Source organism: Heterobasidion irregulare (assembly GCF_000320585.1).
Source record: "Heterobasidion irregulare TC 32-1 unplaced genomic scaffold scaffold_03, whole genome shotgun sequence".
Lineage (NCBI taxonomy): Eukaryota > Fungi > Basidiomycota > Agaricomycetes > Russulales > Bondarzewiaceae > Heterobasidion > Heterobasidion irregulare.
The window spans coordinates 1,905,537-1,930,820 of record NW_009258199.1 but is presented as its reverse complement, the minus strand read 5'-3'; the positions used below and the strand labels follow the sequence as shown (position 1 = coordinate 1,930,820).

Genomic DNA, 25,284 nt, shown 5'->3' with positions numbered 1-25,284 from the left:
CGATAAGATAAGATACCTCGTCGGCGCCGCTGGCCGACCGAAATTATCTAGATAAGGGCACCGGCACCGCCACATCCGCCGATCATGCGGGATTCCCCGCGACACTGCTGCTCTCCCACTCGCCTCCAACTGTGTTATCTGAGAAGTGAAGCTAAAGAGCTGAAGCTGGAGTCTCCGTGCACTCCGCCAACGCGCACCAACAATGCAGATCGCGTCATGAATACTCCTCCCTCCCTCACACAACCCGACGACAACTCGTCTCCCTCGTCCGACCCGCTCGAATCGCCTTTTTCTTTCGTGTTCACCTCTTCTCGCTATGCCCCAACCACTTCCGAATCACTTGTGGAGCTCTCTCGCCCGGACTTGACGGCCACCCAACTCGGCCGACACGCGCAGGGCGCGATCAACATCAAGAGCACCCTCCAGCCACCTTCGCCCACGGTCGACTTCATTCCCTTTTCACCCAACTACCACACTCGTTCTGCTCATTCATTTTCCATCCAGTCTTCCTGCAGTGACTCTGTCTTGTCTCGTGAATCTTACGCTCAGCGGTCGCGGAGGTCGACTTTCGGCCCAGACGTCTTCAGCGGGCGTTCTTCTGTTAGCTCGGGGCCCCCGTCAAAATACTTGCCAGCCCATCAGCATACTCGCGCGTCTTCTGTCTCTGCGCCTCTACAGAGGAATTATCTGTACGGCGGCTCTCCCGAGCTCAGCATAACTGAACTGCTTTGGACAAACCCGGACCGCTCTCAGACCAGACGAGGACCAGAGTCTGTCATGAGAAGAAGATCTTCTACCCGCAAGACTGTTGTCTTAGACGAGGGAGAATGTTGGAAGAAGCCAATGTTGAAACCCGTTAGTAGATTCCACACTGACCACCTGCAGGCCGTTGATCTCGTCTTAGGATGCTCAAGTCACGAACCCTCCCAAAGATTGTTTGCTCGACCCCAAATTTCAGTGCTTTCAATAATGCTATCGCCGTCCATCCCCTTTCTTGTATCCACTGTCCGTTGATCCCCCCGCCTCCTATTTTATAAATCCCTCGTCTCGGGTAATCGGCGTCCTCATCTTGTTATCGTTTCTTATTGGCTCAGCTTTGCGCCATTCAACTGTCAGTCTGGTTTACGGTTTCTTGCGCCATGCACTTTTCCTTGGGCTGTCTAACAGTAAACAGATTGTCTGTTACTGTAAGCCATAGTTGTATTCTGTCGTATCGCAATTCGATCGGATTTTCCTTATTATCTCACTGTGGGTCAAGTTATCACCGCCATCGTTCAGAACTGTTTCAGGTTCAGCGATACATATATCGCATAGTGAAATTCACGATGTTTGATGTTCCACATCATAGGTTTCAAAATTGCATCATTGAGTTCATCATTCGCGAGAGAATAAGTTACTATTAGGACGAAGTTCACGCGGCACTACTATTCGCCACCGGCGGGTCCCGGAAGCGAACGTGATTGCTCGGCTGCACGCGTTATACGTTCTTAACCATCGACCGCCATGTCCATTCTCATCCGTGCTCCAGCTCTGCGTCAGCAAATCCTCCGCTCTCGCCTCACTGCTCCATCGCGGGGTGCCCACGGAGAGTACAAAGTAAGTGTCCATGTGGTCCGTCCAGGATTCTTGGCGCTCATCAACGCGCAAACTAGCACATCCCTTTCAAACATGACAACAAACCTGCGTTCGCTGTCAAGGTCGCTGTTTTCTTATCCCTGGGCTTCTCAGTCCCATTCCTGGCGTCCTTTTACCAGCTGTATGTTGCTCAAGCACCGCAATCTGCGGAAATCAGTTCTGATGATGCACATCTCTTTCCAGTCGGAAATCAGGCGCATAGCCCCTCAATCTACTCCGAGCTTCTGGTTCCCCTAATACACATACATGTGGAAGTGGTTTCTGCTCCTGATGGTCACATCTAAATCAATCGCATACATGTGACACACGTTCTTCTATAGCATATCTAGTATCATGAAGGACAGATACGGGGGACAAACAGAACAGAGCAGTGATGTGCAATCCGTTTTAGACTTCTCCTTCCTCCGATTCTCCATTAGCTTCCTCAGCCAAAGCGCCCTCTACGGCCATCAAGTCCTCGTCCTCGTCGTTCTCCTCTGCGTCGCTGAAATCTGCCATCGCTTCTTTGAAGCCTTTCTTTTGCGCTTTTTTAGCCAGGTTCAGAGCCCTACAGTCACATGTGCGCGTCATGAAGTCAGAGTCGCCTTCCAAGGCGTCCAAGGCTCTATATGACGCCCGCTTCGCAGCCAAAGCCGACGTAGAATCATCAGCGCTAGCCAGAATAATATCGTGTACCACAACTGTAGGGACAGGGCACATCAGATGCGGTGATAGTAGCCAGCGAACTGATCATCGCTTACCGTCACAGCGTGTGTATTGTTGATCGACGGTCTTAGATTTCACCATTTGGAAGAGCTGGCATCCTTGGGCTTGGAAGAGCTCGAAAAGGATCTTCGTCGGATGATGTGAGAGCGTTTTTAGTGTGATGTGCATGTCGTAAAACGGCTTCAGAACGTTATCAAAGAATATCTCCACCCCGCGCGGGGAAAAGTTGTCAGAAATGTAGATGGCACCAATGATTGATTCCACGACGTCCGACAGTGCCTGCGCAAAGAAGAGTGAACCCGTTAAATAAATTTGCAGAACAATGATCCGAATACAGACCTTTGGTGGTTCGACTTCCAGCCAGTACTGACCGGGCATTCTGTCTTCGTTGACGGCTGCCTGATATTCTTCGGCTTGCTTCGCCTTGAGATTTTCTGCATAGAACTGGATGTTGTTTGCCAATGTGAATGACTCGAAGATGAGGTGCTCGTGTAATCCGGCTTGGATGCAGACAGCCGCAAGCGCTGAATTAGACACCATGGCACCCTGGACGAGTAAGATGATCAGGTGTGAAAGCAAGCGTGTGGCTCGGGGGGAAGAATGAACCTTCAATAACGTAAGTGCACCGGGAGACAATTGCGTATCTCGGTCAAATATATGGCGGATGACCACTAAGGCAGAGTCAGTAACGTAGCGGAATGGTGTCTTTGGTCCCTCCAAGACTTACGAAAGTCGAGAATCGCATCTCCGATGAATTCTAACCGCTCGTAACAAGTCATTTCATAGCCTTGTATGGATGCGTGCGTCTAATGCGATAGAGTAAAATGAATGAATACATATCGCGTCGTCACAAGAACAAAATTGAAGCAAACCAAAGCTTGGGCAAGGATGTGGGGGCGCTGGAACTTGTGTCCGATAATTTTCTCCACAGCCTGTATGGAGCCTGGCCGCAATTTGGCTGTTACATCAGGAGGTGGGGCGAGTGCCTTCTTTCCGAAATCAGACCACCGATCGACACGGGGGACCGCAATACAGAGAGCCTTTGACGCCTTCAACGCGGCTTCGCGACCACCCGTGACATAGGCTGCCCCAACGATAGCTTCGGCGACGTCTGCTACGGCCTAGACATACTCTGCGGTAAGCGGCGGAAATCTGGGGGGGTCGAAGCAGGGGATCGAGCACCTTATCGCCCAGCCAATGGATATTCTGTTCCTCTTGCTGCCTTTTTCGCTTCGAGCGGTAGCCCGGAACGGTCGCTGGCAAAGTGCTACCATCCCACGCAGACCCTTCTGTCGGTACCAAACTACTGGCGCTTTCATTCTCACCGCGCGGTTTAATTGTCTCGTTGCATCCCGGTGCTATCGCCGATACTTGCATCGATCCTAGCGGACCATATTCGTCGCGAGGTGGGTCCATCGAATCGCAGTTTTCGACAACTATCAGAGGCGCTCCGTCTTCAATATCTTTTCGGCTCTTGTCCTCTTCTCTGGGGGGGTCCGCGTGGACCTGAGGGGGTGGGAGGACTTCGAAGTTTGGTGGCTGCCATAATTTGGAGACAAAGGGTTTTGCCTGAATGAAGGGAGGTAAACCTGCTCGATCAGCATTAAGTAACAATGCCTTGTTGCTGATGATGCGCAGTCTTGCAGAATGCAGCGCGCCCTCATGTTGCGAGGGGTTAGTCACAAATAGATAGATAGACGATAGATATTTCAAGTATGCATCCCCTTGATGTCGCGTAGAAAAGAACAAGAATAACTACCACAAACTCGGCGAAAGATTGCAGGATTACATACCAAGAAGCTCGAGGCGTTCATAATCGAACTGAAGCCCTGCAGAAGGGGCAGAGATCGCGGCATGCAATTGATGTTCAGAAATGGAATGGTCAAACAGTGACGCATTGAGTTCCTTGACCAGTAGAAGGTCATCGATCCTTCGCATGATCGATGGAAGTAAAAGGGCGGTCCGGAATGTACTGGATTGCATACAGATCAATTCCACGTTTCACCAGCCGCAAGATGAAACTGACCTTGCTGGGATTGTGAATTTGGCGCACAGTTCGGGAATTAGGTCTAGAAATATAATTAAGTTCCCGCTATGCATCCACCCAGGAGATACTTACATCTAGCAGGTGGCTTTGTCGGTGTACTCACGGTCTTGATCATAGGATTTAAACGGTTCATCACCGGTGGAACACGATCGACTTGAATCAAAGGCTGCCCGTAGTCGTTAAGCCCGATGAAACCCTTGCGGTGTTCTTTACAGTACTCTACTAGATTGTCGTAATCTTCCTCACGCTAAGAAAGAGAAATATGAGAACATGAATCATGAGCTGCACAAGGAATATACCTGACTGTCCGGCGGTTTGCTGAGCGGTGTCAAATCAGGTCGCACCTGGATAGCATAATACCTCCTTGTGAACTCCACCCATCTATCCTGAATAATAGCATTCTGCATGTCGTCTGATATGGACTGCACAGATCCGGACCTTAGCGGTACCACCCAGTCCCTAGCAGCGAGCGCAACAAGGTCCCACGGGATTTCATTAACAACACTAGACAAATTCCATCGGGCCCTGTTACTATCCGGAAGATCATTCCATGAAGATTTGATAGGCGCGAAGAAATACGGCACACGGTCGAGTGGGCACACAAATGGCTTGTTGAGCAGGGCCCTGCATATCCGAATTGTATAGCGATAGAGATCGTATAGCCGTTCTTCATCTATTTCGAAGGCAGCGCCTCTTCTAAGATGTACGTCCGTGGCAACACCCGAATCGAAGAGCTTGAAACTTGATAGACTGGGAAGGGGGAGTCGTGTCAGAATAATCATTGGGCTATATACTTCGCTAGAATTGAAAGATTGGTCGGTGGTAAGGATGGTAGGATACAAGCGATTGAGTTTGGAGCTCGGTAGCATGCCATTTGACCAGAAATCCGGTTGTTTCCGTGGGTAAGAGCGCGTGCCGTTTAATTTATTCTGGGAGCTACCTTTCGGGGGTAAAGCGGATAACCCGTCGACATCATCTTCTAAGATACCCAGAATTTCAGGAGCTCGTCGCCGACTAGTCACCGAATGAAGGGGTTGCGGGAAGAAGTGATAATCAAGTAATCCTTTGTCGAACAACGCCAGGCACGTTTGAAAGCAAGCAGCACGTCTGGCTTGTGATATAGAGGCGCATGAGGGGCCACGAATGTGGGGAATAGGAATTTCCGAAGAGAGGCCCACGCTACAGATGAATTGCGGTTGACCGCTAGTTTCTTGGACCGTATCCTCGAATTCGAATAAAGGTGTCCCAGCGGCCTCATCATCGCAGTCGCTCAAAGTTGATGCAAAGCGGTAGATGATCCCAGTAGCGTCCTGGAGGCGGATACGACCACTCGTAGTTGGATCCTTGATATAGCTTTCCGGCTCGTCCCCGTCCTCATCCTCGCTTTCGGAAAGGTATGGGTCATGAGTCTCATGAAGTACCCTCGGAGGGACAGCACCACGAGGACTATTCGCGACCCTTTCAGCCCATACCTGGAGCGCCATGTCAAATTGAGTGACTTGTCTTAAGATGCGTCGATGGGTATCGTTTCCTCTCTGCAACATATGGACGAGATGACTTTCACGTCCACGTGTCCGAGCACGACTATATGCATATGATACCTGGCTCTCAAAAATATCATATCTTACAAGAGGTAAGTCGAGATGATGGACAAGTGAAAGGGACCGACGCACCGAACGACGACAGACGCCTTCGGCAGATCAAGGTCTTCAGCACACTTAGTGGCGACGAGCAAATTGTATGTCCCCATGCCGAATCCATGTATGATATCAGACTGACAATATCGCTGAATATTAGTTTTTTTCATGAGATTGTCAGGAACTCACTTGAGCTTGAAGATTTGCCGTCGGTCCCCCTACGAGGGCATGTGGTCGAATATACGCCATGTCCAACGTGCGCAGAAGGTCAACCATCACCAAAGCGACTGCTCGTTTCTGAACTAGGGAGATGTCAGTTAAGAGTAGACACTGTGGCATCGAAAATTCATAACAGACCAAACACGATCCCTCGGAAGGTGTCCCCATATGGCTGACATGTTCTCAAAATGTTCACTAATTTCAAGAACTTCGGTGAAACATTGAAGCCTCTTGATGAGGGGTCCAGGTTGGGCATCGCAAACGTCCAATTCCTCAGAAGGCTTCGTATTTGTGCAGTAGCTCTGGCCTGTGAGGTTTCAGAATCGAGAGTGTCCTCGTCTTCGGCTCCTTCGTCTTCGTCATGAGCTAAAATGTTTGCTGTGTCGATGTCGCCAAGCGCACGGCGCCATACCAAGTCAGAAGCGCAAGAACCTACTTCGACGAGGGCGTGCCGCGCTGCGGAAAAATGACGATACATTGAAGTTCCTTCCTTGTCCATTTGTCGCAGCTGCTTGTAAAGAAGTGTGTATGGGTGTTTAGAAGGCTGTTCGAAGAAAACAACTGCTTCATGAGGACGATCGGGAATGGCTAATAAGTCGGCACGGGTTTCATCGGAGACACCAAATACTACAGCTTTCAAGGTCTCTTCTAGCTTCATCATTGTGGCGTCGAAATAGAATTGCCCAGAAATACAAGCGAGGATACGGGGCCTGGAGTGCTCGTCCAGTACACTGTAGAAATCCGACATCATGCGCACAATAGGATGAAATTCTTTATCTTTGACTGGACGGGCATCGCAAATGAAGATGGCATGGATCTGCAAAAGGGAGATACAACCAGTGATTATCGACTCAAGAAGGTTCTATGTGTTCAAAACAATCAGGTTTTTCGTTGGTGACGAGAAATGAGTGACGGAATACCATAGCAGGGACAACGACAATATCCGAATCTAAAAGGGTCGCCCATTGATTTTGGGACTGGATATCTTCCGACGGCGTGAAAATTCCGACCGAAAGCTCTGAACTTTTCGACAGAGATTGGGCTTGGATCTCGATACGATGCCTTGGCAAGTTGTCTCTGAGAATCATTGCATGAGATATGGCTAATAGCACTGAAAGTAGACATACTCTGGCACGAACAGTGCAATCCTCTTCTTAAAGTGCGATTGAGAGAAACTGCGATCAGCACTCACAGCCTGACGCAAAAACGTTTCCGAGAAGTATATAAAGTCTGCTCAGAGAACGACGTGAGTATTCTGATACCAGTTGGAATGCACATAGCGGGTATACCATGAAACTCATTCAAAACTGCAATCACTAAAAGCAAAGCATCATTTAGAAGCGGTAAGAAGTGATAGATTGAAATGATTACTGTTGCGAGATTGAACGCTGATCAAGACACGCCTCTGTGAGTCAACGGTAAAAGGGCCGATGTCTGGCTTCGTAGATGCATCAGCTTCAGCCATCTCAGGCAATCGGGTCACGATAGAATCAAGAGCTAAGTCTGAAACTTCGAGTTCCACTCTCTTCCGTTTTGTCGAGACATGCTCGTCGATGACCAGGGGCCGAGTAGACTGATCCCGTTTAGAGCGATGAAGAGGGACTGTAGTGAGGTCAGAGGATTCAGAGACATTACTTGGGGAAACCGCAGGGGCTGAAGAATCATTCGCATCGTTAGCCCTAATCAATGTATTGCCATTGGGATCGTTGCTCTGTGTGGATGCTGAAGTGGCAACGTCGCTCTTGCCCCACGCCTTCCAGAGTTTCAACATCGGTATGCACTAAATGTATGACTGGGAATCAGTTAGTTATAGGCCTAAGACAATTGATTATGATAGTACTACTTAGTTTATGCTGTGCCCAAGCTCGCTTGAAGCTTGATCGATTGTTGAGCAGCACTGGTGCCTCAGCTGCGGGGCTCGAAAACCCATGAACGGCCAACACTGGCCAACAGTCAAGTACGCACGCCGGTCTGTGCACACCTCGATTGAATGAGGGCTGCGCATCCGCTCCGCTCCACCGATACCACTCATTCTTGCTTCATTTGCCGCACTGGATGAATGACTGCATTCTCTGAGCGTTCATCGCTTGTGACTTAAGGCCATGATGTACAATCTTCTCCCAGTTTTGCAACATATGGATGACATTCAATCGCCTTCTTCATCTTCGGACGTCAAAGCTCGTGTCACATCTAGTCCCTGCCTTCCCTTGAGTTTACCTTCCACAAGTATGTCTTACCCTCTCATACACCCTTAGGATAACCATGTAACTGTCAAGGTTTCCTCCAGAGGGAGGCTGACCAGGCAGCACCGCGGGCGATCATCAAGCAGTTGCGAAGGAGTCCGACACCACCGAGTCCAGACGCCATCCAAGAAGCCCTATTGACTCCATTGATATCTGACTCAAGATCAAGCGCACCTCCGTCACCTGTTGTTGAGAGTCCAAGCTTTCATAGTGCATTGGGCTCCAAAGGTGTTAGGGCGCACGCGTCATGGAAGGATCCTCAGGTGCGTCCATTTTCTTTCTCTCCGTTCACATGTCTGCCTCCATCTCATTCACTTCAAACCCACTAGCCATACGAAGTCCTACGTGCAGTAGAGCGCAAAGATATTGTCTACCTGATGGAGGTCCGAGACCATGCGTTTCATGTCAGTCTCTACTGCCCGTCTCTGCTCGATGTATTATTTACTGCTCATCAGCTGCTTGTTCGACGCTCGGGTGGTGTAACGCCTCTTCTCCACGCCATGAGAATCGGTAAATCGCATAGAGATGTCGCCATTATCTTAACAGGAGCTTTTTCGCGCTTTGTGAACCACCTTGAAGATGATGCAATGGTCCTCCCGCGTACGAAGGTGATTTTGAAGGCAATACGTGTGTCCATCCAGCCGATGACCGCTGCCTCTCCATACTGACGTGCGTCACAGGTTCAAATCTAAAACTAGCGATTGATTACGGTCTTCAGAGTTCACAGAGCGACCTCATCGCCTCGTTTTTACAGACACTCGTCATGAGTGAGGGTGAAAAGTGGATTTTGGCACAAATATCAAACGTTGGCACAGCTCTCCGCGCTGGGACGTCAGGCCAGCCGGTCCAGACAGCTCAAAATGCTGTTCGCAGTTTCGCTACAAAAGAGCTCGGCAAAGCCCACGCCATCGCAACCTTGGAAGATTAGTAGGTTTCTTTTCTTCTTCTCCTATTTGGCTTCCTCACCCGTGTTATAGCATCGCAAACTCTACCAGCGACTTGTTAATGATGGCTGCTTGGTCGCTCACCCAGGAGGCAGCTTCGGATGGTCCAATACCGGTTCGTATCATTGTCGTCTCTTATGATACGCTCATCAAGTCTTCCATTCATATGAAAAAGACTTGGTACTTCGCTCGGGATGATCGTGTGTATAAGGCATTTTGCAGTCTGTTGGACCAGCATCAAGACAATGCTAGACGGAAGCTTACGAAACGGCTAAGATGGCAAATCAGGGTTCTACGGGCAGTTCTCGAAGGTCGACAGATGTCTTGGCGTGTATGTTGACCACCTTCAAACTCACTATTCTACTCACTTCCAAAATGTCCAGAGCAAGGTGAATATCTTGATTGAAGAACTAGATACTGGAGAAGGCATATAGGCGGGAAGCTCCTCTTTATGCGCACAAGGTTCACAGGTCGTTGTACGCTCATGATTCAATTTTCATGCAGGGTTTGTGCACATCTACATCCTTATTGACCAGCTTCTTTGGCATGGATTGCACATCCTTCCCTTGGCACTTCGAATGTCAGAGTATATTTTGTTTTTCTTGACTGCTCGTAACAGGTGCCATCTGGGTCAAAGGTCCCAACCCGTGTAGTGGCGTATCATCGAGCATAGATTCACACAACCTTTCATACGATCGGCCCCTCTATTATATACTATATCTACCGTCGTGTTCTGGCCTTGCGCCGATGTTATATTCACGACGGCGGTGTACAATTTGGAGGAGGTTGTCCCGCATGGGATACATATAACATTTCCCCACAATAGATCCATTGCCATGTCACGATAGCGAGATATTGCGATCTCAAATCCCCTAGAATACTAAATTCATGCCTGTCCACCAAGTCCATGTTCCAACAACCAACAAACTCGTCACCGCAGGACCAAGATCAAGTTGTACTATTGTGTAAACCCACAGAGTGCCCAAAGGGGGGCACTAGAGTATTTCTAAGTGGTATGAGTAAGTATTTGATAAGATATGCGCACCTGTTGCATGTTGTTCAGCCATGAGCCGTAGTTGACTTGATGAATCATGCGCGCGCCAGCCACTACAGAAATGATGAAGAGTAAGAACTGTGCGCGCTGATCCCGCTTGTGGCGATTAGCTGAGCAAGAGGTTTGCAATCAGCAGAGCATAATGTTGCATCATACGCTGTACTGACTGTAAAAGATGAAGACTGAGAGAACTACAGGGGAGAAAGCAGCGTCGGTATCTAATGACAGAGTTATAGGAACAAGGACGCGGCATACTAGGTACACCACTCAACATCCTTTCTAATATGACACTATAACGTGGTTGTTGGCCATATTGGAAGTGTATCAAACTTCGCTCGTCTTCAGCTTAACTTTTCGAAGAAGGCGACGTTTGTCACTCACATGTACATGAGCAATAACAAAAAGGACATGGGAATGGCTATCGTCGTTGCCGCAAAGATTTCTTCAGCCAAAGGCCATTCTTCATCGTCATCCTCAATCGCCTCAGCATGAATAATCTGATCTGATTTCGTTTCTACAAAAGATGGAGTTCCAGAGGCCCTCTTCAATATACCGCTTTCCCGGATTAGTCGCCATTGCTCCTCTTCAGGAACTTCGAACTTTGAGCTCGGAGGAGAGGAGTTTTTAGTTTTGGTTTTTGATTTTCTGCTCATGAATGAAGCGGTAAATAATGTTAGACTAAGAGAAGGAGTCGTATAGCGTTCAGAACGTTCAAGGCTGAAAGGTTTCGATTGAGCTGGCGCAACACCAGTATGGGTCCGCGGAGTTTGGAGTCATGCCCGGATATGGTAAGTACGCTGACTCTCAGAGTGACGGGATGCACGTGTAGTGACCGTTACAGCAAATGGCGGATAGCTGAGAGGATTATCGACAAGAAATCTTTCAACATGTCGGGCAATGACGACTTACTGTATATCCTAGAAGCTCATGGCCGCGAATTCTTGAACTCTTTCTCACAGCCACAAAGTGGTGGCAAGAAACGGAAGAGACGTGAGCTTGAAGAGTCCAGGTTCGATTGGGAGAAGTCAGATGAGTGGCAGGGTTTCGGTACAGTGACGGCAAGAGACGCAGCAAGTGATAATGCCGACCTCGGAGGAAAAGTGAATGGCAATGGTACTCATTATCAATTTTTTTGCTGGGGTGTTGTTGACCTTCGACCGTTGCCTAGATCATGCCTTCCCCTCGGAGTCCACATCCACACGCGCTCCTGCTGTTGTAATATTCTCTGAATCAAAACTGGGATCAACGTCGACTTTACGCTCGACCAAAGCTCATGGAAGCTCCTTCATGGTACGTGATTCGATATTCTTCGACTCTCAGTACCGTTCATAACGCATCCCAAAGGCTGCCAAAGTCTCAAAATCAAGGCTCGACTCAACTCCTGTCGAAGCCACTCTAGATTCGGACGATGGTGATGAGGGAGAAACGTACGTTGGCTCCTTGTCTTGTAATCCGTCGAATAGCGTTTCGTTGATGTGCCACCGCAGCTCAAATATTCAGAATGACGCCGCGCTTCGTCGTCTAATCCATACCAAGCTGCTTTCTGGATCGTTAAATCCTGATCTTGAGCTCACTGCTGCACAGCGTAAGAAAGCGTTATCTGGGCGCATCGTCGAATTAGCAGGGGGCGCACGGCTTGGCAAAGGAGAGAAGCTTGTACGGGAAAAGGAGCGGAACAGGGCTGCGAAACATATTCGAGACGGGATGGCAGATAAACAAGCACAAAGACGAGATAAACAATTATCAGAAGTTTGTGCCTCTCTCCCTCTCTCTCTCTCCAAACTTTTTCATCATGACGATTCTCAGGCCAAAAATATCGGTAACTATCATCCAACAATCAAGAAGCTATTTGAAGACCCTTCGGAGTTGTCAGCGAGAAAACGGGAAAAGGGGTTACGTATGGGGGTTGGTAAATTCAGTGGGGGTATGCTCAAGTTGAGCAGAGAAGAGGTTGATTCCGTCAATGCTGTGGGCCGCTCTTCTCGTGGTCGTCCCTCCAATAACTCTAGTAGAGGGCGAGGACGAGGACGAGGAATGAGGTCACGCACAACCACTTGAAGGTGCCTTCGTTGACAAGCATTGTACATGATCTAACTCGACTTTTTGTGCCATGCAAAGGTTGTTTCAAATGTCTCATGTGTACGACGCAACTAATTTACGATGTCCGTCAGCAGCCGTGTATATACTTCTTTGCAGCAGATTGCATGCTCTACACAACAATCTCCAAATAAAAAACTTGGGATATATGCAGGCGGAGCTCGAGATGCATATCTATGGGTATATTTTACGTACCCTCAGACTGTCGTAACTTCGAGTATTACTGGCTTGATACCGAAGGTCAGAAGTTGAGGCCCTGCTAGGCTAAAGTTACGAGCAGAGCATGCGTCTAGATAGTCCGACGGACCTTGGTGTGCGATCTTGACCCATGTAGACCATGCTCGGTGCGCTTTGAACGCTAGGAGAGCGATATACCTGCTGAGTACGATGGAAATCGTGATCGTTGTACGCCCTAATGAATTATGAAATAGGTGAGCAGATGCTAAGACTCAGAGATAGGTATACTGACGGAGATTGCTTCTGACCTCGGTAACCTAAAGAAATCGTGATTGGGGACGGAGAACGTGGTCCATACAGCCTTTATAGTACCACTCAGATGACTTCGACTAGGAAGCATAGGTTGACTCTCACCCGTTGGGCACAAACTGACCAAGATGGACCACGCTTGGTCCATCACGACTATGTGTATTACCAGCAACTCTGGAATTACCATCATCAGACATACCGGTCCTTAGGTGGATAAGTATACGAAGCCCGTATCAGAGTCAAGTTCGTAACATACTGATAAATGATACGGCCACTTTCATCTCTAAGAATGATCGGTGCTTCTTGGTATCGCATAGGCGTACTGGTGCCAGTGAAATCTCCTACGCTGAGAATCAACGTACGGATGACATCAGCACCACTGAAATTCGATATGAATTATGAAACGGCTCACCGTGTGATCTCACTTCCATCCTTGTCTCGAAATATAACATTCATGCCAGGAGGTATGATGTAGTATGTCTTGTCTTTACGGGTTGCCTGCCTATGGGACGATCTCCCTCTTTGATAGGACGCTGTAGGAACCTAATACACCTGTCAAGATGCATCACAAGATGCGTTCAATAACTGTTACCTGTACACGAGTACCATCGTCCAATGTATAGACTATGCTAGCTGAGCTGCTGCTGAGTGTGGGGCTGTGAGATATTGGAGGCTAAACTCGCGAGTAGAATCGTTCAAAAAATAAGAGACGGGTCACCTAAATCATGAAGACTGCACTTGCATGTGTAGAATGACTGGGGTGGTGATACGCATCCTGTTGGGTTGCTGATATATCCAAAGGCTGCCATCGACTAGGCATCATTGGAGTAACATCCATGTACGGACGTAGGCTCCCATTCGACCGATGGTGGTCTTCGATATCGCGGTCCTGCAATTCCAGGCGGGTGACATGGGATGCATGGGGTGTTGCAGAGTTGGAGAATTGCTCGTATAGGCGGCTGGAAATAGGCTCATCCTCTCGTTCGACCAGTGGCACTTGACTGTCGACTGCAGACGATTCTGAGATATAATGCACGGAGCTATCCGTCACATCACTCGGAGCTGGCTCCTCATCTGACGAATAATCCTCGACAGTGGCACGCATATTGGGAGGGCGATCTAACAATTGCCATTCCTAGAATCTTTCGCTTCAATGAACGCAGTTGCAACTCGCGATCCATATCTGAGGATCTCACCTCGTCGTCCGTATGAGCATTTGTCTGGTCAAGATGGTGAGTGACTTAGAAGCCTCAATACCGAAGATGAGTTCCTACCTGAGGTCTTGCTCTACGATTTCTTGTAAGAATTGAACGAAAGCCAGAAGGGGGATGCTGCCTACGTTCCGGAGGTCGCGGCATCTGGCCATCATTGAAAGAATTGGAATCCTCTGTTATACCAGAGTTCTCTATCCTGCGCGATCTAAAGACGTTGAAGTGGGGCATGGGGTGCAGGGTGTTCGTTGACAAAGTAGGCTCTTCGTGGTCCAGGCAAGACTCATATAGCAGAGACCTATGGATACATGTAGGCGACACCATGCGGAAGCCATGCTGCAATGTCACAGGACATAATGTCGCTGGGTGGGCTATAAGTAGATAAGCTCAATGAACAGAGCATCTTACTAGTGTCTTACTGCACACCCTTGGGGCTTTTTATATATACTAAGTTGCGCTATGAACTCTAACCTCGATAAGGTTTTCTGTGTATGCCGTATTTCAGTCTTGTTGATCTATGTTTGTCTCCATAGACAGCGAATTAGACCAACAACTGATGGTGTGCTGGACCCGTGTTAAAGCATTTCAGATGTTGCAAGCAGTCATTGCATCCTAAACAAACAAAGGACAAAAAAAAAAATAGAATTTCGCCTCATTAGACATGTACCAACCAGTGATACCAAGAACGCCTGATCTCGAGACACAGCATTGTTAGTTAATTAGAAATATGGCGACTACTAATCCACTTGTTCATTGCAGTTGTTTGAGCGAAGACAGCGCCTGTGCGATCTTGCTCATGGCGTCAGCTGTCTGAGCAATTGATGACGGGTCGATGATCGTTTGATCTGCGAGCGACGATAATCGCTGTGATAGCGCCATTAGGCTGGACTCTAAGGATTGAACAGATGCATCAAGGACAGTTTGCGTGAGCGATGACATATGTTGAGGCTATGTGAGAAACATGTAAGACTGCGATAGACAGATCATACGCAAGAACGCACCATCGCGTCGGCTGGGGAAACATTTAGCGCTATTTTGGTCTGTGATAAGGTTAACGGATGAGGAGCCTACACGAGTAGACAAGCGTAAGGAATATGGAGGTTTCTCAAAGATAGAACTGCGTACCTTGCGTGATCTCGACAAAGGTGGTGGAAGGTGAGGTAAGGAAGAAGAAGTTGCCTATTCTTGAAAGTTACAGAAGGAGAAAGGATAGGGGCGAGTGAGACGTACCACTGGCGTTTCATCACGAGCAACAGATTTACCTTTATCTTGCGAGGAGCTCCTCAAAGGGTCTGTACCGAACCCGGGACGTAGTGACTGCTGACGAGTGCCAAGCTCAATTGGTATGAGTCTATCAAAACCTTGAGAGTCCTTCTCGTCTACATATATATTCCCACACACAACGCATTCCTTTCAAATGTGGCTTTCAGTCATGATGAAAAGGTTGAATAGAATTCGTCTAACACACCTTCCTTGGATCCTTCTCTCCACCAACTTTCGGCGGCCGAACCAACGGTATCCCATAACAGGTAGTCGTTGGACATTCATCTGCTAACATGGCCCATCCCTTCAGCAGACGTTTTCCGATTTCGGCCGAAGCAAGGTCAGATTGTTGCCGTCGATGAATGATCTCCGCAGTTTCGGCAGGAAGAGCAAACGTGGGTGAGCTCAAAGTGCTGGACACTTCAGTTGGGGGAGTCGAGGGGCGTGAATAATGGGTGCTGGATAAGATGCTAGGCGATGACTGTCCATGTCTGACAGAATCGGTGGTCGAAGCTGTAGACTGAGTAGATTGGTGTGCTTGCACGATATCCATGTTCAGTGCGGCGAAAAGAGAGCACTTTTGGGTACTCACCAGCTGAACTCCCTTCGCAGTTCGCACAGAACCAAGTGACTGGGTTTTGTCCATTGGGTGAGCGCATCAAAGGGACACGGCATCCGGGCGTAGGACATGATTTGTCGGTCAAAACCTGGAAATTTGCATAGTGACTAGTAAGCATAAGACCATGTATAAAGGAAGTGACGTCCTCACCCAGCCTTTGAGCATGTACTCACCCAGCTTACTAGAAACATCGGATACTGTGCTCATGACGGGAATTGCGCCTGTATGAGGCGCCTGGCGCTGGGTTACTTGTGCGTGTAAGAGCTGTTTGGAATCACGGGTTGCGAGATTCAGTTTGTCAGATCACTCCCGTTTTGGTAAACCGCCACGTCGTTTGTCCTTTGCGGGGTCTGGTTTGGCGGTCTCGAAATCCCCCTTTCCCATCCCACAACGTCGAGTTCGGTCACGCTGGATGAATTGGCTACTACGATGGCCGGAAATATTTCTGGCTGTCCTCTTTGTCGCCCTGGAAGCATATAGATGGGGTCATGCCAGTACACCGGGTCTCGTACGAGCCCAATGGACTACAAGCAGAAAGTTGGACACGCGGTATGTCTATCGTTGCTAACTCATCTTTGCGCTCAGTGTAAACATGACCAGGAATAAGGTCCGCGATCTTTGGTATCATGGCTATAACAGCTACATGCGATTCGGCAAGCACCTTTACCTGCTCTCTTTCATTTCTTTCTAACCCTTCATTGACACAGCTTGGCCGTTGGATGAGGTAGCAGTCATTATATATTCACAGCTGTTGCTCCCTGCCTCATGTCTCCGGGTAGTTGTCTCCTCTGTCATGTACAGGAAGGGGACCCGATTGGGATAGTCCGTGAGTTACATCCACAATCAATTGCGATCGACTAACAGCGTCGACCTATAAAGAGACAACATCGCATTCAATGATGTGGCAGGCAATTTTTCACTCACTCTAATAGACTCGTTGGATACACTTGTCGTCCTGAACGATCGCCGTGGCTTCGAAGACGCAGTTCGGAAGACCATGGATTGGGTTTCTTTTGACGTCAACACTAAACCGCAATTATTCGAAACCAACATCCGTGTGTTGGGTGGGCTGCTGTCAGCACACATATTTGCAAGTCGGCGAGATCAGCCGTTCTACTTACCTTGGTATCATGGCGAATTGCTATCCATGGCGCACGATCTTGGGGAGAGGTTCTTGTCAGCATTTTCGACGCCCACGGGAATTCCATATGCAAGGGTGTGTCCTGTTGTGTACTTCTGAAATCTAGCATTCATGAACACGATTTAGACGAATCTTCGACACGGCGTACCCAGAGGTGAAAGCATAGAGAGTTGTTGGTTTGTTTTGCTTAGACTGGTCACTAAATCTGTATTCTGAAATTTATGCGCCAACAGGCTCAGCTGGTGGAGGATCCTTGATACTTGAATTTGCTACGCTTAGCCGGCTTACCGGCGACGACAGGTTTGAAAAGGCGGCGCGTAAAGCTTTCTTCGCTATTTGGAACCGAAAATCGGATATAGGACTTGTCGGGAACACGATCAATATCTGGAGTGGAGTTCGTGAAGTTCATCGTGACATTTTCTTCGAGTTTTGCTAATTTTTGGTTCTCTAGACTTGGTTATACCCGGAAGTGAGCGGAATCGGAGCAGGCATCGATTCTTTTTTTGAGTACGCCTTAAAATGGTATATTCTCAGTGGTAGGGTGGTTCAAGGTTCAACTATTATGACAATATGAACTTGACCGAGATGACTAGGTGATCACGAATTTTTAGACGTATGGAATGATTCGTATGCTGCTATCATGAGGTATGCGAGGTCCGCAGATGGACTATGGGTACGTGACAAAATCCACTCCTCCCGCATCGTATTTGAACCCTTGTTTAGTATCGGCGTGTTAATATCCAGACGGGCGACGTTGCGTATTCCACTGTGGACTCCCTTTCTGCTTTCTGGCCCGGCCTTCAAGTACTTGCTGGGGATGTCGATAATGCCATCAAATCGCATATGATTTGTGAGTCTTTGTTACAAGAGTGCCATCTCCTCTATTGAAGCTGGCGCAGATTGGCAGCTGTGGAGAAAGCACTCGGGACTTCCCGAAGTATGGGACATGAATTATAAGACCGCAACCTCGTTCCAGTTTCCACTACGACCAGGTCGGCCCCATTCCTTTTTCCTTGTACATACTCCATAGCTAATGCAAGCTGCATTTGAAGAGTTTGTGGAATCTACATGGTATCTATATCGTGTAAGGGAGTGTCTTTCGTTGCTTTATCTTCGGTTTCTGAAGCCATTCCAGGCAACTCATGACCCATTGTATCTTGATATCGGAGAGCGGATACTCTACGATATCACCATTCGAGCGAAGGTCGAATGTGGCCTTACAGGCATCCGTGACCTGAGAGATAATCAGCGGGATGACCGCATGGAATCATTTGTCCTATCAGAAACGCTCAAGGTATTTTTACCTTCTGATCCTACTTTTGATCGATGCTGAGCCATACATAGTATCTCTATCTATTGTTCGACGAGTCCAATCCCCTCCATACGGATGATTCGAATTATGTGTTCACCACAGAGGGACATATTTTGCTGCTGGGGCAAGAACACCTCAAGCCTATGTCGTCTGCCGTCAGAAAACTTCGTCGGAATGAAAGTCATCAATGCCCTGCATATCAACCTGTCTCTATTGGGAAGGAGGGGTTACCGGGGTTAACTCTTGGGATTTATTCGCGCTCCGATGTTGACTATACTAGCTATCTCATCGGAATGCCACCATCGGATCAGGATAAAGACTCTTGGCACCCAAATGGGTGGTGCGAAGTACCTCAGGTAGATTTGTTCGTGAGTTTTCATCGTGCTTTGCTGAAGCTGTCGGCACCACCTAATTGTCCACCGTCATATCAGTCGTATGACTTCATCTTGTCTGCCGATGGTAAATTGACTGTAGAGGACCCTAGTCCTGGCAAAGAGAAGATCGCTTCTGTTTCCGACGGCTTCATCGTGCATAACATTTCTGGTCTGCGAACTCGGATCGTCAGTCGACTTGATGGTAGAGGATACGATGTTTCCAAGCGTGAGCGTTTTTTACTTGCCCTCAAGTCCTGCCGCGTGTTGAGTGCTTCCTTCGCAGTTGGTTTACACACAATTCATAGCGGGCAGATTGTCTATATTAACGACACAGCTCTCGCTCTGAAACCGGTCGCAAAGAGCAACAAGCCTGATGCAGGGGAGTCACATTATCCTGACGTACGGCTTCGCTTCTTCGTCGACTTCGTGGATCCGATGTTCCAGGTCCAACCTGGCATAAATGAAGTCGCAACTAGCGTGGATGTTATGGGGCATACGGCCATGTTCGGCGCAAATCCATCGAAACCTCCATCATTAAACTCCAAGCCGTTAAAATTTGGCCATGGCGAAGGAACTAATCTAGTCCACGACTCGAACAACCCCCTTGGATGCCTACCATATGAGCGCTCCTACAGCGACGAAGCCATCCTCGTCCACCGCGGAAAATGCACTTTCCTGGAGAAGTTAAAGATAGCTCATGCTGCCGGCGCGTTGGGAGTCGTTGTTCTTACAGACAATGAGATCGGCATTAATCCATCAGCGGATGAAAAAGATTTAGAAGCCGTTGGATCCTCTTTGGACGATATGGTCATGGTGGTCCTGCGTAAATCGGACGGGCGCAAGGTATCTATCATGATGGATTTGGTGGATAGCCAAGGCCTCGGGCGTGTCGTAGTGAGTGTCGAGTCGGGGGTGGATACTGGTCGACCACCTGAGTGGAATGATGCGCACGAGGAACATCAAGCGAAGGGGGCTCCGCCAGATCGCGTTCTGTATCTCAACGGACATCCATTATTAAATACAAGATTATTGGTATGAATATAGATGTCTAAACCGACCAATAAAAATGTATCCGTACAAGCTTGTACAAGATGAGATCTAAACATGTAAGATGAAGAATGTTCAGTCATCTGCTTTGACGACTGAGTAAGTAGGTGCGTCAAGCTTGTCTCCGCCTTTAAGGAACGTCAGCTCAATCACGAAAAGATACTCCAGGGTCTTTCCGCCCAACTTCGCAACTAGTTCCCCGGCAGCTTTCGCAGAACCACCTGCATACGGAGATTGATATGTATACGTCAGGCATTAAGACAGCATTGATTCGGATGGAACGTGCCTGTGGCCATGAGATCATCTACGATAACAACTGTCTGGCCAGCTTCGATTGCGTCTGCTTGCATTTCGAACACATCCTACAAGAAAGGCCAATACGTCCCGTCCATGTATGAACAGTCCTGCCAAGGCGAGAGAATTGTCACTCACCACTCCATATTCTTTTTCGTATGATGCCTGTATGCATTGGCCGGGTAGCTTGCCTCTCTTCCGAACAGGCACAAATGCAGCACCGAGCCTCATTGCGATGATGGGCCCGAGCAGGAATCCTCGCGCGTCAAGGCCAACGACGACATCAATTTTCTTAGAAGGTGCCTTGAATAGCGTTTCGGATGTGAGGTGGTAGACGAAACGTGTTATGAGCGTCTCGAAGGCTGTTGGATTCCTTAACAAGGGAAAGAGGTCGAGAAAATTTACCCCCTATGCAGAGAGTTCAGCGCATGGCGACACTGACTAGAAGAAGTCCAGCACCTTCTGGGGGAAATCGGGATGCTCCTTGAGTAGGCTCTTCAGGTACGCGACGTCTGCCATGGTCTTGCACAAGATACACCTCAGCAGTACGATGATGATTTTATTGATCAATGCGGCGGATAACTTATACATCACCTGACCACGTAAAAGAAAATGGGCGGTGGTCGCTCATGGACACAAATTTATTTTGCGGCTTAGAATATCATGATGCTCATAGATTGATACCCGCGCAGTATAGGAGAAGAAAGCATGACGATACAGACGTGAATAGAAAAACAAAGCTTTTAAACAGACTCCAAGACCTCTGGCTCTTTGAAGTCCTTCACAACCCGCGTACCCGTCTCCTTTGAGGGGATCAGCAACTAAATAAATGTTTCAGGAACGGTAGTACTTACATCTGTTGACTCGCCGTGGAGCTCGAGCAGTTTTGAGACATCGAACTTGGGCGCTTTCAAAATCTTCGCCTTGTGAACGTAGACATTCTGAAGGGGATAGATGCTCCGCGCTGCCTTCTCGATCTCCCGCCCAATCGCCTCCGGTACAAACTTTTGAACCAGCTCCTTCAGGTCACAGCTCGTCGCCTCCCGGGTCATGATCTCAAACATCTTCTTCCGGATTTCCCGCACCTGACTCGTCTGTGCGTAAGTCGTCTTCCTTACTTGCGACTGACGGCGCTTGGTGAAACCAATGGCGAAAAGGCGGAGGAGATAACCGTCGGTAGTCTTCACATCGACATGTGCTTCGATAAGAGTTTGCCATTTGCGGACCAGGGATCGAAGTTTGTCGGAGGTGAAGGACATGCCGTGGAAGTTGGTCAAGCAATTCCGACCCTGAACCTCATCGATTCGGAGCTTGACCTTGCGGAAGGATTGCTCCTCATCCTTGTTCAGGTCACCCAAAGAGAACTCCACAATACGCCCCTTGAGCGAATCGCTAGCGTTCTCTGCAAGTATAAATCAGCATCGTAATGAGACTGAGTGTCATGACGCTACTCACTCAAGCCTGAAGAGCGGTTGACGAGGGTCTTGCCCACGTTCTTGACCTCAAAGATAGATGGCGCCTTGATGTCGTACCATTCTAACACAATATCCTCGTGAGACAACGTGTTAAGACCGAGCGAGATATATGTCTAACCCTTGCGAGAGAAAGGGTCAACAACCTTTTTCTTGATACCCTTCTTGCCCTTAGACAAGCGCTTGTTCTGTAGACACACGATTTCAATATGACATCCCAGCCGAAGCTTTTGGGGAAGGTACGCACCTTCCCTACAGCCATGATTCGCCAAAGAGTGTTATGCGGTGAATGATAGACCGCGAAGCCGGCACTTGGACGGGCTTTGTTTTGATATTGCTGACGACGGGAGCGTTTGGCCTTCCAGCGGTCAACGACAACGTGCAGTAAGCTTGAGTGGCTTGTAAACCTTATTTTGACAACTATGAGCTATTTTTCCACGCCACTCCCAATTGATGCTTCCATCCTCGACGCTCACTCGACCTCAGTTTCAGGAAGCATGCAAAGCTTTCCTGCTGAAATATAATTCTCATGGGTCTGGTTTAGCTGATGCCCATTATAGAGGTTGGGAATGGTCAGAACATGCTGTGCGTTGAAGTGCCCATTTCCGCTTATCTCGGTCTTGACGCCCATCACAGACAGTGAATGGTTTTGGCTTTCTTTCTCGCTCCGTTATTTCTTCTATGAGAGAACAGCTTCTGGACCACAGCCTGAATGAGGAGCTTGTGGATGATGCCTCCGTGGCGTCTAATGATGATGAAGCCACGTCCTCATTTTCTGCCACCGAAGCTGTCATCTCGACCCAAAGCGTGGTCTTCTCTCCGACTTTCCAAGTTCCAGTTTTCTACTTCACTGCCCATAATTCAAGTGTGTAGCTACATTTATTGCTTGTCGAATCATCTCTCAGCGAAATCCAGAAGGATCTCCTCTTGAGTTAGCGCAGATTATGAAAACTGCCTTGTTTCGTCGACATGCCTTTTCAGAGACAGACGTCACAGCATTCGCGCTCAGCAGTACCAGCTCTCCATTTCCGCTGTTGTCTCAAGGCGATCACCCCACACTTGGAACGCCGTCTTGGTATATCCACCCGTGCGAAACGCCGGCGGCTCTTGCCGAGCTGACATCTGAAGTCATGGCCGAGGCGATGCCCGAGGAGGGGACTACACGGTGGGCAGGAGACGCAGGGTTGATCCGATATATGGAGATCTGGTTCATGCTCCTTGGTAATGTCGTTGACTTGAACCCATGAGCGATTTTCTCCCTTCCTGTAGTTCTGCGTACAGTGAATTGACGTTGGGTTTCCCGGAATAATACTTTTCACATGAGAATGGTCACTGGGGCACCGGATCATGGATGCGAGGAGTATATAAGACTCGCTCGTCGTTCGGCTACCCGACGAATTCGAAACATTCAAAGTGACGCCAGGTTGAAGACTGTTTCCTGAATAATCGGCTCTGTGTCAGTCGTACGATCGCAGTGGAACGCTCGCATATCCTTTCATCAGATTGGTCCATTTCCGGGGTGGTCGCATTCCCGCCGCTGGCGCACGATATATATAAGACATAATTCAGGATGCTTGCCTCTCGCCTCGCACTATCCTCTCGTTCCTCCCATCACCTCCGCCGTCTTCCAAACCTCATTCGCCTAATGGTTCGTTTTTAACAGTTCAGTGGATCCCGGTGCTCTGATTTAACCACCACACGTCCATCAGTCTTCCTCCACGCCTGAAGTTGTCATCGTCGCTGCATCCCGGACGCCCGTCGGCTCGTTCAACGGCGCACTCAAATCACTCACTGCTCCCCAACTCGGCACGATCGCTCTCAAGCATGCTTTCGAGCAGTCCAAGGTCGACCCTGCTGTCGTCGAGGAGATCTACTTTGGCAATGTCGTTCAGGCTGGTGTTGGCCAGTCCCCTGCTCGCCAGGTTGCTCTCGCTGCTGGTATGAAGACTACTTCCGATGCTACAACCGTCAACAAGGTCTGCGCCAGCGGCATGAAGTCAATTATGCTCGCTGCCCAGACTATCTCGACTGGTTATAAGAGCGTTGTGGTCGCCGGTGGGATGGAGAGTATGAGTAATGCTCCGTGAGTTCTTACGTGTCGTGACGAAGGTTTAAGTCTGACCTATCTTTTCCCAGCTTTCTGATTCCCCGCCAAAACCCTACTTTTGGCAAGTTCGAGACCAAGGACGCTCTTGAGAATGATGGTCTTTGGGATGTTTACAACAACTTCGCCATGGGGAACTGTGGCGAGGCTACCGCGGCGAAATACGGCGTCAGTCGTGAGGCTCAAGATGCCCACGCGATCGAGTCGTACAAGCGAGCGGATCGTGCTTGGAAGTCGGGGGCTTTCGATGCCGAGGTCGCTCCTGTGACCATCAAGGGCAGGAAGGGTGACACAATCGTGAAGGAGGACGAAGAGTACAAGCGGGTCATCTTCGAGAAGATCCCGACCTTGTCGCCAAGTTTCAAAAAGGGCGGTAGCATTACTGCTGCCAACTCTTCGAACTTGAACGATGGTGCCTCGGCTCTGATCCTTATGTCGGCTGATAGAGCGAAGGAGTTGGGTGTCAAGCCTTTGGCCAAGGTCATCTGTGGGCACGGTTCAGTTCTTCGCTAGGAGTGATGGCTAACTTCTTCCCAGCATTTGCTGATGCCGGTGTCGACCCTATCGACTTCCCTGAGGCTCCCACCCATGCTCTTCCTATTGCTCTGAAGAGAGCGAACTTGACTGTCAATGACATTGCTGCCTGGGAGATCAACGAAGCGTTTTCGGTTGTTATCCGAGTAGCCGAGCAGGTGTTGGGCATTGATCCTTCGAAGATTAATGTCAACGGGTGTGTTTTCGTTCACAGACTGTCTACTGAACCAGCTGATTTCATTGTCCTCTAGTGGCGCTGTTGCTCTCGGTCATGCCATCGGTAACTCTGGCTCTCGTATCGTTGTCTCTCTCGTCCACGCCCTGAAATCCGGAGAGTATGGAGCTGCGGCCGTCTGCAATGGCGTAAGTCTTGTTAATGAAGCCTTCTTACATATACTGACTTTATATGATAGGGTGGTGCGGCATCAGCCATCATTGTCCAGAAACTATAAGTAGAGAGTCAGAGTAGCCATCATGCATGTATTTATATATGGTCGTTCGTCCTTCATTTTCTTATAGATTTACCTGGTCATTTGGATCATTCATCAGTTTGCTGAGCATGAAAGCCCCGAAAGCTATGTCATGTTGTGTCAACTTTTAAGCAAGATTCCTACGGCCACCAGTTTCAGGCGTTAGCTTCAGACAGACAAGTTCAGATTATTCCATATTTCGTCTCGTTGAATGGGTAACGTGGAACGGGAATTTTGCGGCATATTCAGGCGTTATCTGGTGACTTTCATTGATCTCTTATCTGGACCGGGACAACTTGAGTCTTGGATCTCACACGCAATATGTGACCCACTTCTTAGACGCTCTTCGGATGCAATGTCCTTAAAAGTGATAGAT

At 48.8% G+C, this 25,284-nt stretch overlaps 13 protein-coding genes across 13 annotated transcripts; 7 read left to right on the top strand and 6 right to left on the bottom strand.

Moving 5' to 3' along the window:
- Nucleotides 1-216: 216 nt before the first annotated feature.
- On the top strand, nt 217-970 carry HETIRDRAFT_449870 (uncharacterized protein; the record flags this gene model as incomplete). Its single annotated transcript, XM_009545767.1, has 2 exons — nt 217-855; nt 905-970. The coding sequence occupies 2 exons, from the start codon at nt 217-219 to the stop codon at nt 968-970; spliced, it is 705 nt and encodes a 234-aa protein (XP_009544062.1).
- Nucleotides 971-1,503: 533 nt separating this feature from the next.
- On the top strand, nt 1,504-1,872 carry HETIRDRAFT_449869 (uncharacterized protein; the record flags this gene model as incomplete). Its single annotated transcript, XM_009545766.1, has 3 exons — nt 1,504-1,596; nt 1,653-1,756; nt 1,830-1,872. The coding sequence occupies 3 exons, from the start codon at nt 1,504-1,506 to the stop codon at nt 1,870-1,872; spliced, it is 240 nt and encodes a 79-aa protein (XP_009544061.1).
- Nucleotides 1,873-2,022: 150 nt separating this feature from the next.
- HETIRDRAFT_314326 (uncharacterized protein) lies at nt 2,023-7,063 on the bottom strand (the record flags this gene model as incomplete). Its single annotated transcript, XM_009545765.1, has 16 exons — nt 2,023-2,315; nt 2,376-2,619; nt 2,680-2,886; nt 2,947-3,011; nt 3,068-3,146; nt 3,213-3,461; nt 3,523-3,681; nt 3,778-4,064; nt 4,134-4,312; nt 4,367-4,409; nt 4,460-4,634; nt 4,687-5,327; nt 5,376-6,010; nt 6,061-6,161; nt 6,214-6,326; nt 6,382-7,063. Coding segments are annotated over 16 exons (4,152 nt in total), but the record flags the coding sequence as incomplete, so codon positions are not given.
- A 1,641-nt stretch (nt 7,064-8,704) lies between these two features.
- On the top strand, nt 8,705-9,964 carry HETIRDRAFT_472954 (uncharacterized protein). The gene is made up of 7 exons (XM_009545764.1): nt 8,705-8,749; nt 8,816-8,890; nt 8,942-9,113; nt 9,167-9,413; nt 9,464-9,545; nt 9,606-9,761; nt 9,814-9,964. Exons 2-7 carry the CDS (start codon nt 8,864-8,866, stop codon nt 9,862-9,864), a joined length of 735 nt encoding a protein of 244 aa, XP_009544059.1. The 5' UTR covers nt 8,705-8,749; nt 8,816-8,863; the 3' UTR covers nt 9,865-9,964.
- Nucleotides 9,965-10,302: 338 nt separating this feature from the next.
- HETIRDRAFT_314245 (uncharacterized protein) lies at nt 10,303-11,137 on the bottom strand (the record flags this gene model as incomplete). Its single annotated transcript, XM_009545763.1, has 5 exons — nt 10,303-10,425; nt 10,476-10,594; nt 10,652-10,675; nt 10,740-10,813; nt 10,866-11,137. The coding sequence occupies 5 exons, from the start codon at nt 11,135-11,137 to the stop codon at nt 10,303-10,305; spliced, it is 612 nt and encodes a 203-aa protein (XP_009544058.1).
- Nucleotides 11,138-11,371: 234 nt separating this feature from the next.
- Nucleotides 11,372-12,729, top strand: HETIRDRAFT_381876 (uncharacterized protein; the record flags this gene model as incomplete). The annotated part of the gene is made up of 5 exons (XM_009545762.1): nt 11,372-11,597; nt 11,653-11,774; nt 11,829-11,911; nt 11,972-12,233; nt 12,291-12,729. 5 exons carry the CDS (start codon nt 11,372-11,374, stop codon nt 12,540-12,542), a joined length of 945 nt encoding a protein of 314 aa, XP_009544057.1. The 3' UTR covers nt 12,543-12,729.
- A 49-nt stretch (nt 12,730-12,778) lies between these two features.
- Nucleotides 12,779-14,509, bottom strand: HETIRDRAFT_116684 (uncharacterized protein; the record flags this gene model as incomplete). Its single annotated transcript, XM_009545761.1, has 9 exons — nt 12,779-12,837; nt 12,889-12,993; nt 13,192-13,241; nt 13,267-13,446; nt 13,480-13,610; nt 13,660-13,740; nt 13,900-14,202; nt 14,264-14,287; nt 14,342-14,509. The coding sequence occupies 9 exons, from the start codon at nt 14,507-14,509 to the stop codon at nt 12,779-12,781; spliced, it is 1,101 nt and encodes a 366-aa protein (XP_009544056.1).
- Nucleotides 14,510-15,028: 519 nt separating this feature from the next.
- Nucleotides 15,029-16,367, bottom strand: HETIRDRAFT_311856 (uncharacterized protein; the record flags this gene model as incomplete). Its single annotated transcript, XM_009545760.1, has 5 exons — nt 15,029-15,226; nt 15,509-15,688; nt 15,747-16,078; nt 16,143-16,248; nt 16,311-16,367. 5 exons carry the CDS (start codon nt 16,365-16,367, stop codon nt 15,029-15,031), a joined length of 873 nt encoding a protein of 290 aa, XP_009544055.1.
- A 205-nt stretch (nt 16,368-16,572) lies between these two features.
- HETIRDRAFT_123965 (glycoside hydrolase family 47 protein) lies at nt 16,573-20,025 on the top strand (the record flags this gene model as incomplete). Its single annotated transcript, XM_009545759.1, has 16 exons — nt 16,573-16,709; nt 16,761-16,813; nt 16,868-16,884; nt 16,940-16,986; nt 17,040-17,376; nt 17,428-17,473; nt 17,535-17,695; nt 17,753-17,837; nt 17,895-17,974; nt 18,025-18,151; nt 18,201-18,293; nt 18,354-18,385; nt 18,437-18,595; nt 18,646-18,981; nt 19,045-19,213; nt 19,271-20,025. 16 exons carry the CDS (start codon nt 16,573-16,575, stop codon nt 20,023-20,025), a joined length of 2,634 nt encoding a protein of 877 aa, XP_009544054.1.
- Nucleotides 20,026-20,109: 84 nt separating this feature from the next.
- HETIRDRAFT_123964 (uncharacterized protein) lies at nt 20,110-20,847 on the bottom strand (the record flags this gene model as incomplete). Its single annotated transcript, XM_009545758.1, has 4 exons — nt 20,110-20,255; nt 20,321-20,396; nt 20,467-20,736; nt 20,788-20,847. The coding sequence occupies 4 exons, from the start codon at nt 20,845-20,847 to the stop codon at nt 20,110-20,112; spliced, it is 552 nt and encodes a 183-aa protein (XP_009544053.1).
- An 85-nt stretch (nt 20,848-20,932) lies between these two features.
- On the bottom strand, nt 20,933-22,161 carry HETIRDRAFT_458158 (uncharacterized protein). Its single transcript, XM_009545757.1, has 5 exons — nt 22,048-22,161; nt 21,922-21,988; nt 21,784-21,864; nt 21,183-21,730; nt 20,933-21,131 (listed from the first exon to the last, which is right to left on the bottom strand). Exons 1-5 carry the CDS (start codon nt 22,060-22,062, stop codon nt 21,072-21,074), a joined length of 771 nt encoding a protein of 256 aa, XP_009544052.1. The 5' UTR covers nt 22,063-22,161; the 3' UTR covers nt 20,933-21,071.
- A 92-nt stretch (nt 22,162-22,253) lies between these two features.
- On the top strand, nt 22,254-23,124 carry HETIRDRAFT_433225 (uncharacterized protein; the record flags this gene model as incomplete). Its single annotated transcript, XM_009545756.1, has 3 exons — nt 22,254-22,385; nt 22,437-22,665; nt 22,716-23,124. The coding sequence occupies 3 exons, from the start codon at nt 22,254-22,256 to the stop codon at nt 23,045-23,047; spliced, it is 693 nt and encodes a 230-aa protein (XP_009544051.1). The 3' UTR covers nt 23,048-23,124.
- Nucleotides 23,125-23,201: 77 nt separating this feature from the next.
- HETIRDRAFT_408465 (uncharacterized protein) lies at nt 23,202-24,985 on the top strand. Its single transcript, XM_009545755.1, has 6 exons — nt 23,202-23,448; nt 23,510-23,883; nt 23,937-24,391; nt 24,442-24,634; nt 24,690-24,801; nt 24,852-24,985. The coding sequence occupies exons 1-6, from the start codon at nt 23,446-23,448 to the stop codon at nt 24,888-24,890; spliced, it is 1,176 nt and encodes a 391-aa protein (XP_009544050.1). The 5' UTR covers nt 23,202-23,445; the 3' UTR covers nt 24,891-24,985.
- The last annotated feature ends 299 nt before the right edge of the window (nt 24,986-25,284 follow it).

Coding starts and splice junctions, on each gene's coding strand:
- HETIRDRAFT_472954 (XM_009545764.1), top strand. CDS start 8,864: ATGGAGGTCCGAGACCATGCGTTTCAT. Junction 9,114..9,166: donor GGTGATTTTGAAGGCAATAC/GTGTGTCCATCC, acceptor CGTGCGTCACAG/GTTCAAATCTAAAACTAGCG. Junction 9,762..9,813: donor GTCGACAGATGTCTTGGCGT/GTATGTTGACCA, acceptor CAAAATGTCCAG/AGCAAGGTGAATATCTTGAT.
- HETIRDRAFT_458158 (XM_009545757.1), bottom strand. Junction 21,731..21,783: donor CAACCGCTCTTCAGGCTTGA/GTGAGTAGCGTC, acceptor TTATACTTGCAG/AGAACGCTAGCGATTCGCTC. Junction 21,132..21,182: donor TCCACGGCGAGTCAACAGAT/GTAAGTACTACC, acceptor ATCCCCTCAAAG/GAGACGGGTACGCGGGTTGT.
- HETIRDRAFT_408465 (XM_009545755.1), top strand. Junction 24,635..24,689: donor TCGAAGATTAATGTCAACGG/GTGTGTTTTCGT, acceptor ATTGTCCTCTAG/TGGCGCTGTTGCTCTCGGTC. Junction 24,802..24,851: donor CTGCGGCCGTCTGCAATGGC/GTAAGTCTTGTT, acceptor TTTATATGATAG/GGTGGTGCGGCATCAGCCAT.